This window comes from Orbicella faveolata, unplaced genomic scaffold, assembly GCF_042242905.1.
Source record: "Orbicella faveolata isolate gen_17 unplaced genomic scaffold, um_ofav_v1 contig_48, whole genome shotgun sequence".
Taxonomy (NCBI): Eukaryota; Metazoa; Cnidaria; class Anthozoa; order Scleractinia; family Merulinidae; genus Orbicella; species Orbicella faveolata.
The window spans coordinates 871,096-884,492 of NW_028301578.1; the positions used below are offsets into that span (position 1 = coordinate 871,096).

The 13,397-nt window shown below is 38.9% G+C and overlaps 1 protein-coding gene across 2 annotated transcripts; it reads left to right on the plus strand.

Moving 5' to 3' along the window:
• The first annotated feature begins 1,330 nt into the window (after positions 1–1,330).
• On the plus strand, positions 1,331–8,352 carry LOC149095849 (uncharacterized). Of its 2 annotated transcripts, none has more exons than XM_089281720.1 (7): positions 1,331–1,456; positions 3,775–3,868; positions 4,096–4,164; positions 4,412–4,585; positions 5,328–5,429; positions 5,613–5,811; positions 7,752–8,352. In XM_089281720.1, exons 2-7 carry the CDS (start codon positions 3,866–3,868, stop codon positions 7,964–7,966), a joined length of 762 nt encoding a protein of 253 aa, XP_089137846.1. In that variant the 5' UTR covers positions 1,331–1,456; positions 3,775–3,865; the 3' UTR covers positions 7,967–8,352. The 2 variants fall into 2 exon arrangements, with proteins under 2 accessions (XP_089137846.1, XP_089137845.1); XM_089281719.1 differs by lacking the exon at positions 1,331–1,456 and adding an exon at positions 3,348–3,469.
• Positions 8,353–13,397: the final 5,045 nt, after the last annotated feature.

The window sequence follows — 13,397 nt, forward strand, 5'->3', positions numbered from 1 at the left end:
ACATCGGACGTTGTGTAAACAAAAGCAAACTTCTGCTTTATGTGCGACGAATGGTGACAGAAACTCGTCAAATCGGCTTTTGGACCTGCCTTTTACAGCAAATAAGGTTAGAACATTTCGAAATTATCAGCTCTGTGTCTATTTCAACTTAATATAGCTCAAGACATGTGGCGCGAGCTAAAATATATGTCTAGCCCGTAAATAAAATTTGATGACGGATGGTCAAATATCTGCATTTTTAACGTACTTTGAAAAGCTCTTGCGCCGCTCATAATCATTTGGCCAAAGAAACTTTTACAGGAATCTGTAGACTATCCTTCTGCGATTCAATCACCAGAAGCTTAATCCATTTGAAGGTTTCGCATATGGTGAAAATCAATTATTTCTACCAAGTACTTTTAAGTGAATGAAATACATGTCTTCGAAATTTAATTATTTTGCACCCAGCAAAAACGGCAACATTCCCTAAAATCAACCTAGTACACATTTAAACATTTGAGTGTTTTAAAGACAGAAGAATGATGTGGTTTTGCATGCGAGGCTCTCAAACTTGTTTAATAAAATGGTGCGTCAAATGACGATTTTAACGGAATTTGGTAATTTGCATATTTCTTTGAAATAAAAGGATATTTTGCCAAAAAAACTATCCAGTAGTTTTTGTCATGCCCTAGCCTATCTACCGTAAAAATTTGAGCGGAATTGAATTTTCGACCCTTGCCGTGTTTTTTTCCATATTTATGGACTGGTACTCTTAAATGTTTTCGCACTTTACTCAAGCGGTTGTCAACGCGGCCATGCCGCCAGACAACCAGAGAAATGCAATTGCAACCCCCTAGCGACCCCTAGCAGGTTTCGCCATTCCCTGGGAAGGTTTAGTAATGTTTGTTTATATCGTCAACGGAAGATTACAACAGGAAAAGCGATGTCTACGAAACATTCAGCAGCTTATAAACCGAATCAGCAGATAAATGGAAAAGAAGGATAGCTTTTAAACAGGCCTAGTCGGCTTGCAAGCGAGTCGAGCGCAGATGTTTAACAGAAACTAAACTACTTTATTTTAGTTTTATACAGCTCTAAACCACTCTCTCTGCATTGTCCCTTACTTCCTTTGAAAGCTTTAGGGAAAATAAGCATTCAAATAGGATCCTTTAAAGTTCAGTTAATCGGATGAAGGCGTCTTTGACAACCTCTCAGGGAACCGTCATGAAAGAAATTGTACTCACAGTGCAGCAATTTGCATTTGCCAGACCTTGCCAAAAAGGTTTGCACGTGGCTTACTTAATTCACTACTCAAATACTTCCTGAAATTCTGTAACCGATGTTTGCACTTCTTAGAAAGGCGGGCGGACGATAGGCGAGGGTTGATCAGTGACCGGGCTGAAGTTGTCTGCCAATTCGCCTGCTGTCAATTTATCCACCAGAAGTTCCGTCGTGAAGGAATATGCGGCCCCAAAAGGTATGATTTTGTAACCGTTTTGGTCGGAAACAAGGTATCGCTTTTGGACATTTTGGTCTGCTACGGTATGGTGTCGATGGGCTTACACGACTCCTTCTTTTGTTTTTTGTTCTTTGTTTTTATTTTTGTTCTCCGAACCTTTCTCAGGATCCCAAGGAGGAGAGGGAGGGGGGGGGGGGGCATCATTTCACTGCCTGGAGCCCTGATCTCTTTTACGTCCAGAGTCCGGAGCCCTGAAAGTTTTGCCGCGGGACTCAGAGTTCTAAGTAAAATTTCAATCATTTTTGGTACCCAGAAAATAAATGGAATCTAGTGAGGGGAAAGTGCTACAGATAAGGACATTATCACATTGAGTTTCTTTGTTTTCTGAAGATTTTAACCCTTAGGACAGTATTTAATTTAAAGCCTGCTCTGAAGAAGAGAGGCGGCCGAAGTAAATCAATCAAAAACGTTAGCAAGACTCCCATATTGGATTGAGGGTCAATCACATATTACACCCCTTGCTATTTAAATAGCATTTGAGACTCACAGTTTAAATTCAACTTGTCAAGGAAAGATAACGTTCGGCAAACAAAAATCATCTTTATCAAAGAATAAAAGGGAAACTTTGATTAATGCATGAATGCCTAGTTTTTTTGGCTACCTCATTGAGGGAGGCAGCATGCATTTTTCGTGGAGTACACAACGAGGAGAAAGTTAATCGAGCAAAGAAATATTAGTTTAAAGCGCTTGGAAATGCCATTTCCCTGGCATTATCCACAGTACAGTTTCTAAAATCAAAACATGGAAAAATGTTGCGTATTTAGTAACTTGCGCTTCCTGAGTATGCATCAACCGTTGGGATAACTGCAGAGGATTTTAATACGGGAGTCAAACCAGCCAATTTTTAAATCAACTGTTTTAAATCTTTAATAATCTCTAATATTCAAGTTTTAATCTTTACTAGTTAAAGATTCTTTTGGCTTCATTTTAACATAGCAGGATTTTCGAATGACCATGACTTTAAAAACTGCCTGAAACCTGAACGTTAGGGAAAAATAGCCTATGGGAACGTGAAGGCAAGCGCAAATGTATGTTACGACTGACAGGCTGCTGGAAGCGGGCAAACGACAGCAGGATTGGCCACAGGACAAGTTTTCCCGCCATTTATTACCTTTTCTGTTTCTCTTGTGAAAACAAAAGCAAAAACAAAAACAAAAGCGAAAAAACACACACAAAAGAAAGAGTAAAAAGCGCAGAATTATCAATTCCGTTTGTTCCATAATATTATTATGGGTGAAAATTAGGTCTTATTGCCAAATATTTTCATGCGTGACTGAGGTTTTTTTCTTACCGTGAAAAGCGATTTACTGATTTTCCTTAACTATTCCTCTTTCAGAAAGTCTTAAGATCTTAATTATCGGGTGTTTAGATGTTCACTAAATCAGTCCATATTAATTATTTTATCATTATTATTATTACTATGATTATTATTATTATAAATATTATTACTATTATTATTATTATTATTATTATTATTATTATTATTTTCCCGACAAGTCGTTTGTCACTATTTACTTTTGTGTTACAATCTGGATTACCACTATCAGGTATAGAAATGTACTGTTTAACTTCGCGTTTGGCAGATTTGATCACGCTTATCTGAAATGATCAAGGAAAGCAAAACTAATTGAACTGATAAGGCATTGAAATATCGAATATATCTAAAGACGTACGAATAGTTGCACAAAAATGTATGGCGACATCCAAAACTCAAATACAGCGTCGTTACAACTGAGACTCGTGGTGCCCTGCCAACCTGATGACCTTTTCACGGAAGCATATTGAACAAACAAAACACTGGTAAACAGTTAGTTGTTTCAGCGTTAGTTACGGCAGTAATGGCACGTATCAAATAAGGAAATTGAAGTTCGGTGAATTGATATTTCCTCTGTTTTTCAGAAAGAGCCATTTATTTTCCTCTCATAGCTACCTCGTTCTAGTTCCTTCATGCGTCGCTTTCTTTCCCTTGAGGTGAGACAAAGAGGACAAAAGCGAGCAAACTTTGTTGACTGTGGAGGAGAGAGAAGCTTAGACAGCTTTTCTCTTAACTTTGATTCAAAAATCTGACAACTTGTTAAGTTTTATCTTTTCAAATTCTCTTTCTGTAACATATTTCCTACCCCGTAAATTTGTGCCAGACACTTGTAAGCAATTTGTAGTTTCAGCGTTTAAGGAAATCATCATCTGTTTCCTCTGTTGCTAAACAGGTTATTCTCGCCTCGCAGTTGATTTTTATAGATTATACTTTTGAGTTTCTTGTGTCATTTCCTTTTCAGAACAGGATAAAAGTGACAAAATGTTCCTATGAAAACAGTTTGTTGAGGTGGGAGAAGCTGACTGCTAAAGTGCCTTGAATTCGCTGCCACGATGGTAAGTCGATCATCATTATAAATTTATCCTTGACACATTTACAGCGTAGCAAACTTGTAGACACAGTTGGTCTTATCAAAGTTAAAATGAACCAACAGAAATATTATAATTTAACTTGAAAGACTAGTTCGTCTTCTTCTTTAGATGTCGTATCTGGCGAAATTAGATCAAGTTCTTCATCATCGCAACTTTTACGGTCTCATTCTCAGGTTTTTATTTCCTTTTAGAGTTTTTCACCTGCTGTGATCGTTTCTATTCTGTTTTTCTGCATCTCTGACGTAACTGGTGCTTCGGTGGTAAGTTATTATCTGATTTTTCATATCGTAATCTACAGAGAAGTTAGTAACTTTCGCCTGGAAGATGAGATAGTTTAGTTCTTGTCGATGCCTTTTTGTTCTTTAGTTTCAGTGAGATTTGGAGTTGAACAAATCGTAACCCGGCTCTACAAGCTAGACTAAGCAATCTAGGACCACATAGAGATTAAACCCAGCATGGCGTAAGAATCCATTAATTAAGGTCGGCGCGAATTTCTTTTTTTGACAGATTCCCTCTGAAAATACAGTGAGAAATTCGGAGGAGTTCAACGTTCACATTGTTGAGAGAGGAACAAAGTATGTTGAGAAAATTGCAATTGACGAGAAAAATGATCTTGAGTTCTTCCATGTCCCAGCTCACAATGGACTCACTGAAGCCGACTACCTTTATGACTTCAAAAGTGTAAGTGTGTAAATTGCTTTGTACCGAATCGACCTGTGACGCAGTATAAATGAAGTCAAGCAGCCACCCTTAGGCAAAAGTTGCCAGCTGTTATTAACCGGGTTAATTATATGGCCAAGCGTGGTTGATGTGGACTCGTGGTTTATTTAACCACATGGTATGGGGTCCCAAGGATACAGCTGGCTCAGTACTTTCACGCTTTAGCTGCCAAATGCAAGAGCTACTTAAAATTTACGAATATTCTCCTCTTACTTTAGTATATATGAGTATATTTCTTTTTCCTGTTACTGACACGTTTGTCACGAAGCAAGTATTGAATATTTACGTCGCAAACATAAATTCGTCTTGTCATGGGAGATTTGCTAGTTAAGATGTATGTTCGCCAAGAGGTACAACATTATTGACCCACTGAAAGTTTTACAAAGCCTCTAACGCTTATTCCAATGATTGAGAGTTTGGCTCGGAGCGAAGGCTGGATATTCTCATTGCAAATCAGGAAACTGCCGCAATTTGCGAGATTTATATGAATAGGTACCATCGTGTCATTCGCGCAATACGTCAGCTTTAAAATTGCGGGAATTTCCATTAGTTAATTAAGGTTCAAACGTCTTTTAACTGTGAAACTATACCAACATTTTCTCGCCTCGATAGTCAAAAGTGATCATAAACACGTGCTTCTGGTCAACTGAGGACGTCCTTTCTTCAGTGTATCATGCTAACTAATGTCACTTGCTCTCTCTAGAAAATTTCAGTGCGTCGAGACAAAAGTAACGCCACTTGTTATTTGGGGCCATTGCCAGACGACTTGCCAAAGCCCGCTGACCTAAGGACTGATTTACAAATGGTACGAATATCACTGAAAAGTTGCTAGATAAATCTGATTGTCCAGCATGAATTGGATCAATGTGGTTTATATATATGCTGTTAAATATTTTTGAGAGGTGGGGAGGGGAAGGGGAAGGAGGGCCTTATTATTCGAAACTAAAAGGTAGCCAGTGTTGAAAAATCTCTTTTACCATGCCCATAGGTATCTGAAGCTCCTTCCAAAAGCTCGGTCATTGTCCGAAAGTACTGGTCTGTTTCAGAAGAGGTCGACAAAGCTCTCCTCAGACAAGTTGTGCAGGACTTCTGTGGAGAGTTTCCAGTCTTTCGTTTGAAAGAAGTTGACATGAGTATGTTGAGTTCTTCGGCAGCTGGTTTCAGGAACGATGGACGAACTCGTTCTGGTAAGCACTATCTAGAAAAGAAAATAAATGAAGATGAAATCTGTTGGAAGCATCAATTCCTTTTTTTAAGTATTATATTTCTTGCACTTTGTTAATTCTATTTTATAACTGTGGTCCAACTGTGGTCGCATAAGACTCGCATGATTATTAATGTAAACGGATTTTTTTTTTTTTTTTTTTTTTGGTGCAGTTTAAAGACTTACTATCTGAAATTCACTTATCCAAAGTTTGAGACTTTTATGAGAGAATTGACGATTTTACAAACCCTCACAGTTTTGTCACTTCGTTATAAAAATGAGTTTGCGAATCGCGAAGTCAAAATACATACCTCCTCGTTCGAGGGCCGTGACGTAAGTTACAAAGCGAGATTTTTCCCCATCGCTTAATGGCCAAAGCGCGAATTTGAGCGCGCGGGCCATAAATCGAAGGGGAAGATCAAGGATCCAAAACTTTCATTACGGATCGAGAAAACGAGGTGAGTAAGACATTTATTATATCTCTACTGTGTGTCTGACGGGTTCGGTAACGATTTCTGTTCACGTGGAACGGCTTCAAATTTCTGACGCAACTCGAAAACAAAACGAGTCAATATAAAATCGTTATTAAGGTGGCCGAACACAGTTTTCGCGCGCGCTTTTGCTCATTCGATTCAGCACTCGTACAAGGATTCCAAAAACAAACATGCCGTCAATAGAGCAATCATTTTATTTACTCAACACCCGCACCATCTGTGCTATTTTTCTTCATAACTGAACGCAGCGTATTGATGGTTTTAATCTCTTATTACAAAGATATGTTCGAAGAGGTAATGATGTAAGGAACCCAGCAATTCTCAGATTTTTCGTTGTTACCGAAAGAACCCAGTTAAATGCAGCGCATACGCAGTAAGTCAAAAAATTGTGATTGAATGGAAAATTGATTTCTCGGAAATACTCATTAGAATTTCACGAAATTTGGCACGAAAATACTTACGGAAATAAGCAACTGAAGTATTGGAAAAAAATTGAACTTTAACAAAGGAAATTCTAGATATTCCAGTGAACCTTCAACAAGTGATAATTAAAGATCTCTCTGTTAGGTTAGTATCAAAATGGTGTTAACTTGTGAGTATCGTTACAAGCTAGTTGCATGCAAATTATAAAGAAAATCGAATGAATAGATTTTCTACAACTAAACAAAACCGACTTTAAAGGCCTGTATTTGTTTATTTATGTTGCCATGGCAACTGCACATACGTCAGCTTAACTATCAAAAACCTAAAAGTTTGTGTTGTTACCTTGCTTGCTGCCATTTTTGGCGACAGAGGGATCAAGGGTTTCAGAGAAAAAGGTGAATGAAACACAGGTATCGAAAGCTGTGTTCAGCCACCTTAAGTGACTCTTAGTTAGCAGGTTGTGATACACAATTTCAGAAGTAAAAGTAAATTTAAACTTTTACTTGCTAAAAAAAAAAAAAATTAAGAGCACTTGGTGTTAAATTGCAAAACATTTTGCCACAAAAACAGATTTAAATTTTAGCAGGCCGTACAGTAGAATACCGCCCGCTAAATTGACCAATCACAGCACGCGTACTAACTGAGAGGTATTTTGGTGTCGGAAGATCGCGTCCTTATGGCGGAATGAAAGCAAGAGAAATGTATAAGACGCCAATATTACTTTTTGGCTGTATTGTTTGTCCGGTTTTCACCCTTCCAAAAATTCCTTGCTTACAATGTAGAATGGCATGGGTTAAAAAAAAAAATGACCTTATGCACATTATTGTGGAGTAAACTCGACTCATTCATCTGTCCATTTTAACTTTGAGGGCTTGTAAAATCGTCAATTTTTGCCCTAAATGTATCAAATCCTGGAATCGTGTATCTCAAGCAATTTATGTTTTAAATATATAAAAATAATTTTCGCTTTATGGACACTTACTATTTTTATGTTTTCTCTTCACAGCCAGAACCATTCCTGCACATATTGGCTTTTGCGCTAACGGGTTTCCAAATACGCCATGCCATCCACAACAGTGGCTATACAGTTTACAGATCCGAGAAAATCACTGCACTTGGTGGGTGAGAGATTGCAAGTTCGACGCCCAGCGAAAAACAGTATGCGGCAGTTGGAAACACAAGTTCAATAGCATGGTTTGCTACACAGTTCGTTGCCCTTAAGCACACTGAAATGTCCTGAAATAAATATTACAAAATAGATTGTATGTGGAGATATAAAATAATATACAGTCTTGATAACTCAACTTGTGGAGAATTCGGATATCGTAGATCCGCGAATCTAGGAGAAGACAGGGGACGCTCATTCGAGGGGCGCTCAAACTAGGGGAAGGGCAGGCGCTTGTTAAATTTTTTCCAAATCGTGGCCTGACATGATCATACATCATCTGCGCATAATCAACAGCATTAGCTGTTTCTAGACATAAAAGCTGATCCTTAAGTTTAAATCGCGATAACGTTAGTACTTGTGCTTTTTTTCCAAACTTATCGTATTAACAAAACCAAACTGAAACAATGTACAAAACTAATACTAAACGACGAAACCTCTACATCCTTTGTTGTCTCATTACTCGCCCACAAAATGGGGGGGGGGGGGAGGGGACGGGGACGGGGAGCGCTTATTCGAGGGTGGGACGCTTATTTTAACTTTTGGCTGACAGGAGAGGCGCTTATTAGAACAGGTAACTTATTGGAGGAGTGCACTAATTTGAGGATTAACGGGTACTCCCTTTCACTTTGCTAAAAACAAACAAACCAAAAAGCTAGCCAGCCAATTAATTCTTGGCCACCCCAGTTAGCACAGAGAAAAAAGAAGCTGGGGAAGCTACTTGGTAACCCGACGCGCCCTTTAAAATGACGGCTTGGCTCTCCCCTGGTAAAGATGCAGGGAACGCACGGCATACATTAGGGACACATCACAGGGAGTTCACAATCTTTTTGAGCATGTAAACCAAAACAAAAATTTTGCACACCGTGAAAAGGCCTAGGGATTACAAGGCAAGCTGCTGGGACTGTGATGATTTTTATATAGGAAAAACAAAGCGTCGACTACACGATAGAAAAACTGAACATTTTAAGGCCCTTGCTAAAAGCGGTCACACCTCAGCCATCGCGGATCACGTTACTTCCACTGGTCATAATATTAAATGGGACAATTTTGATATCTTAGCAACTGGTAGGTCAGATATACATTTATAAAATAAAGGAAACATTGTTAATTCGTGATTTAAAGCCAGCCTTGAATGAAAACGTTGGCAGTGAAAAACCTTTTCTTTACTAGCATTTTGTATTGTTATTATTATTATGGTAATTTTTTTTTTCTCTCCCGCAGACTCATCTGTTTGTTATTAACTATTAGTCTTGTTACATATTATTAGATACCAGTCTTTTTCTTTTTCTTCGCGTTTAAATTTCGATTGTAATCTAGTTAACGGTCACTTCTGAAGATGTATGTTGTACATACGAAACGTCAAGGAAATTAACTTTGTTTAACATGCGTTTTGGTTCCATGTTTATCACCGCGGTTTGTGTTTTGTTTCTTCTAAAGCTACGATGGCCAAGGAAAAAGAGTTTTTACGATTTGGCCTAGGGACGAGTTTAGCGCTACAGGGTTTTGCGGACATATAGGTAGCGGTTTTCCCTGTAAGGTCCCGTAAAAGATGACAAGAGGAGACAAAGTTAAACGTTTCATTCCTTTCATTTCTTTATTTACTGTCTTCCTACTTAACAAGATTGTGTGCTCCCTGTGGACTAACCGGCGTGATATCTGTCGAAAAAGATCATATGAACCATACTTACTCCCTCTATGTGTTACAATATGAGACTGCTAGTTAACATTTTTATACTGCAACATACATTATTTTAACGGAACAAGACTGGATGACCCTGGAAGGCCGAAAAAGATTGTGTCTTATCACTGTCTATCTTTCTAAAGCATCTGGAGTCAAACTAGGGCATTCCCTGATCATTTTGAACGTTCTGTCCATTCTGTGCCACATTGGCACAGAATGTCCCAAATGATCAGGGAATACCCTAGTTTGACTCCAGATGCTTTAAAAAGATCGAGAGAAATTAGACACGCGCTCATTTTTCGGCCTCTCTGGGTCATCCAGTCCTGTTCCGTTGAATTATTGGCAAAGAATGTCCCAAATTATCAGGGAATGCCATAGTTTGACTCCAGATACTTGAGAAGGATCGACAGAAATTAGACACGGTCATTTTTCGGCCTTTCTGGGACAACAGAACAAGAATGAATGAAAAAGCCATATCAAATTGTAAAAGTGAAAAATATGAAACATTTTCTGTCTCCAAGCTTCTAATTTTGGGCCAAACCTGGGTCGCCGGCGTCGCTCGTAGCTTGTTAAGTGTCGCCCCAGATAGGATAATAGTTGTCTTATTTTGGACAAAATATGCTGTTCCTCTTCAAATTAAACCTGGAATTCTCAAGTTAACTATTAAAGGAGGCCAAAGCAAATTTCGCATTGTCCTTATTCTTGTTAGCTGCGGAGAAAACGGCTATTATCTTGTCGTTTCAGTGGGACAGTTTAGTTTTGACTGCCGCTCGTACTGCGGATGCAGCAGACGTATGTAAGGAAGCATTTGTATACAAACCAAATTATACTTCGGTTCAATTTTACAATCCTGGATTAGTGCTAACCAGCTTCCAAACAACCCAGCCCTAATTATAACAAGTTAAACTGACATGACCCCGTGATCCAATCGAGAACCTGCACTTGCTCAGCGGTCAATTCTAAGCTTGAACCCGCGATATGGTCACGAAATACTGGTCAGCAGATACCTTGTTTAGACCGTAACATGGATGTCTAATATCAAAGAAGGATGCTATAAACCAAGGGTGCATGTCTCTGTCAACCTTTAAGTTAGAGTATAGCTGCCATCTCGGCGACTTCGTTGCCGTCGTCGTCCTGCGTACGCCCAACGAGCAATACCGCTAGCCATGAACTGCATAAAAATATCAGTTCGTGGGTTTCCTTTACTTTCCTATATAAGTTTGGGCCTCCGCTTGACTGCACTTCGGACCGCCGGAGCTCCGTTATAAAAATTACCCTAATTGATCGGTTGCTGGTAAAGTTACCGTTATTGATCGTTTGGTAGATTACCGTTACTGATCGTTTGGTAGTGAATACTACCCTTACTGATTGTTTGGTGGTAAACATTATCTTTATTGATCGTTTGCTGGTAGGTTACCCCTATTGCTCGTTTGGTGGTAATGATTACCTTTTATTATCGGTTGGTGGTAAAGATGCCCTTATTGATCGATTGCTGGTAGATTACCCTTATTGATCGTTTGGTAGTAAAGTTATCCTTAGTAATCGGTTGATGGTAGATTACCTTTATTAATCGGTTGCGGTATATTACCCTCATTGATCGTTTGTGTGGCAAAGTTACCCTAATTGATCGTTTGCTGGTAGATTACCGTTAGTGATCGGTTGGTGGTAAAGAGTGCTTTTATTGATGTGCAGGGATTAAAGATTACCTTTATTGATCGCAGTTGTGGTAAAGATTACCCTTATTAAACAATTGCTAGTGAAAATTACGCTTATTGATCGGTTGGTGGTAGATTACCCCTATTGATTGGTTGGTGGTAAAGATTATTTTTATTGATCGTTTGGTGGTAAAGAGTACCCTTATTAATGTTTTAGTGATAAATTTACCCTTAGTGATCGGTTGATAATAGATTACCCTTATTAATCGGTAGGTGGTAAGCTACCGTTTTCGCTGTGTTGGTGGGAAAAAGTACCCTTACTGATCGTTTGGTGATAAAGAGTTTCCTTATTGATCGTTTGGTGGTAAAGTTAACCTTATTGATCGTTTGACAGTATATTATCCTCATTGATCTGTTGGAGGTAGATTACCCTTGTTAATGGTTTGGTAGTAAACATTACCCTTAGTGATCGTTTGGTGGTAAAGATTACCCTGATCGATCGCTTGGTGGTAGATTAACCTTATTCATCGGTTGGTGGTAGATTACCCTTATTGATGGTTTGGCGGTAAAGAGCACCCTTATTGATGGTTTTGTGGTAGAGTACCGATATTGATCGGTTGGTGATAAACATTATTACTATCACCCAACTAGTGGACTAATGCAAATCCTGCATTTTGATTGGCTACGCTACTAGGGGACTATTAGTAATAGTCATCGAGTAGCGAAATTGTCGCCATCGAGCGTGACGCTTTCTTTCGTTTTATTCCCAAATAAATATTTCTTCAACTTACATTTGCTAACTTTATTATTACCTTTTCTGTCCGACTAGTTGGGTGATACTAAAACAATTAGACCCTTCGCCCTCAAGGGCCACGAATCAATAGCTCATTCGGCTTCGCCTCATGGGCTATTGACCCGGAGCCCTTGCGGGCTACGGGTCTAATTGTTAATTATCGATCGTTTGGTGATAAAGATTACCCTTATTGATCGGCAGGTGGTAGATTTCCCTAATGTGATCGGTTGGTGGTAGATTGTCCTTATTGATCTTTTCATAGTAAAGAGTGCCTTTATTAAAGGTTTGGTGGTAAAAATTAACCTTATTGATCCTTTGGTGGTAAAGTTTACCCTAATTACTCGGTTAATGGTAGATTACCCTTACTGATGGTTTTGTGGTAAACATTACCCTAATTTATCGTTTGGTGGTAGATTACCCATATTAATCTATTAGTGGTAGATTACCCTTATTCGTGATTTGTTGGTAAAGATTACCCTTATTGATTGGTTGGTGGTAGATTACCCTTATGCGATCTGTTGGAGGTAGATTACCCTTATTATTCGTTTGCTGGTAAAGAATACCCTTATTGGTGGTCTGGTGGTAAAGATTACCCTGGTTGATGGGAGAGAGAGGAAAAAGGAGTTAGAAACCAGTTAGAGTTCGATCACAGAGCTCAACAAGAAGGTTGAGGCACAAGACAAAGCAATCAAACAGTTTCAAGAAGGTGTGAAGTCGCTAACCAAGCAAGTAAATGAAAAAAAGCTAAGATCAGTTAAACTGGAAGGCCAGAGCCGCCGAAACAACCTGAACGTCTTTAATATACCTGAAGAGAAAGATGAGTCTTTTCAAATATCTGAAAAAGTTCTACGCAGGTTTATGGAAGTGGAACTGAAACTAAGTAAGAAAGTTTCAAAAGAGATTTCGTTTGGGCGCGTCCATCGGCTCGGAAAATCAAACTCCAATGATTCAAAGCCAAGGTCTCTCATTGCCAAATTTACGTTCCATAAAGACAAAGATTTGTGTTAGCACAAGCAAATAATCTCCGTGGCATAAACTTTGCAGTTCCTCGTGATTTCCCTATAGAAATTGTTGCGAAAAGGAAGCTTTTGGTACCCATATTAAAGAACGCAAAGAAGAGCGGTCAAGACGCCAGTTTAGTTTATGATAAGCTTTACATTAATGGACAATTATATAGGCCATAATTAGTCATCAAAACGTAAGATAAGTGGGCTTCGGAGTCAATGTCAGGCTCCTGCTCGTTCCCTTTTAGGTCTACTCCGTAAGGTTATTCTTAGCTCAAAGCACTACTGGCGTTATATTCACCTTCGACTGAGCCCCTAAGGGCTCTTTAGTAAGCTTATGCGTGCGAGTGT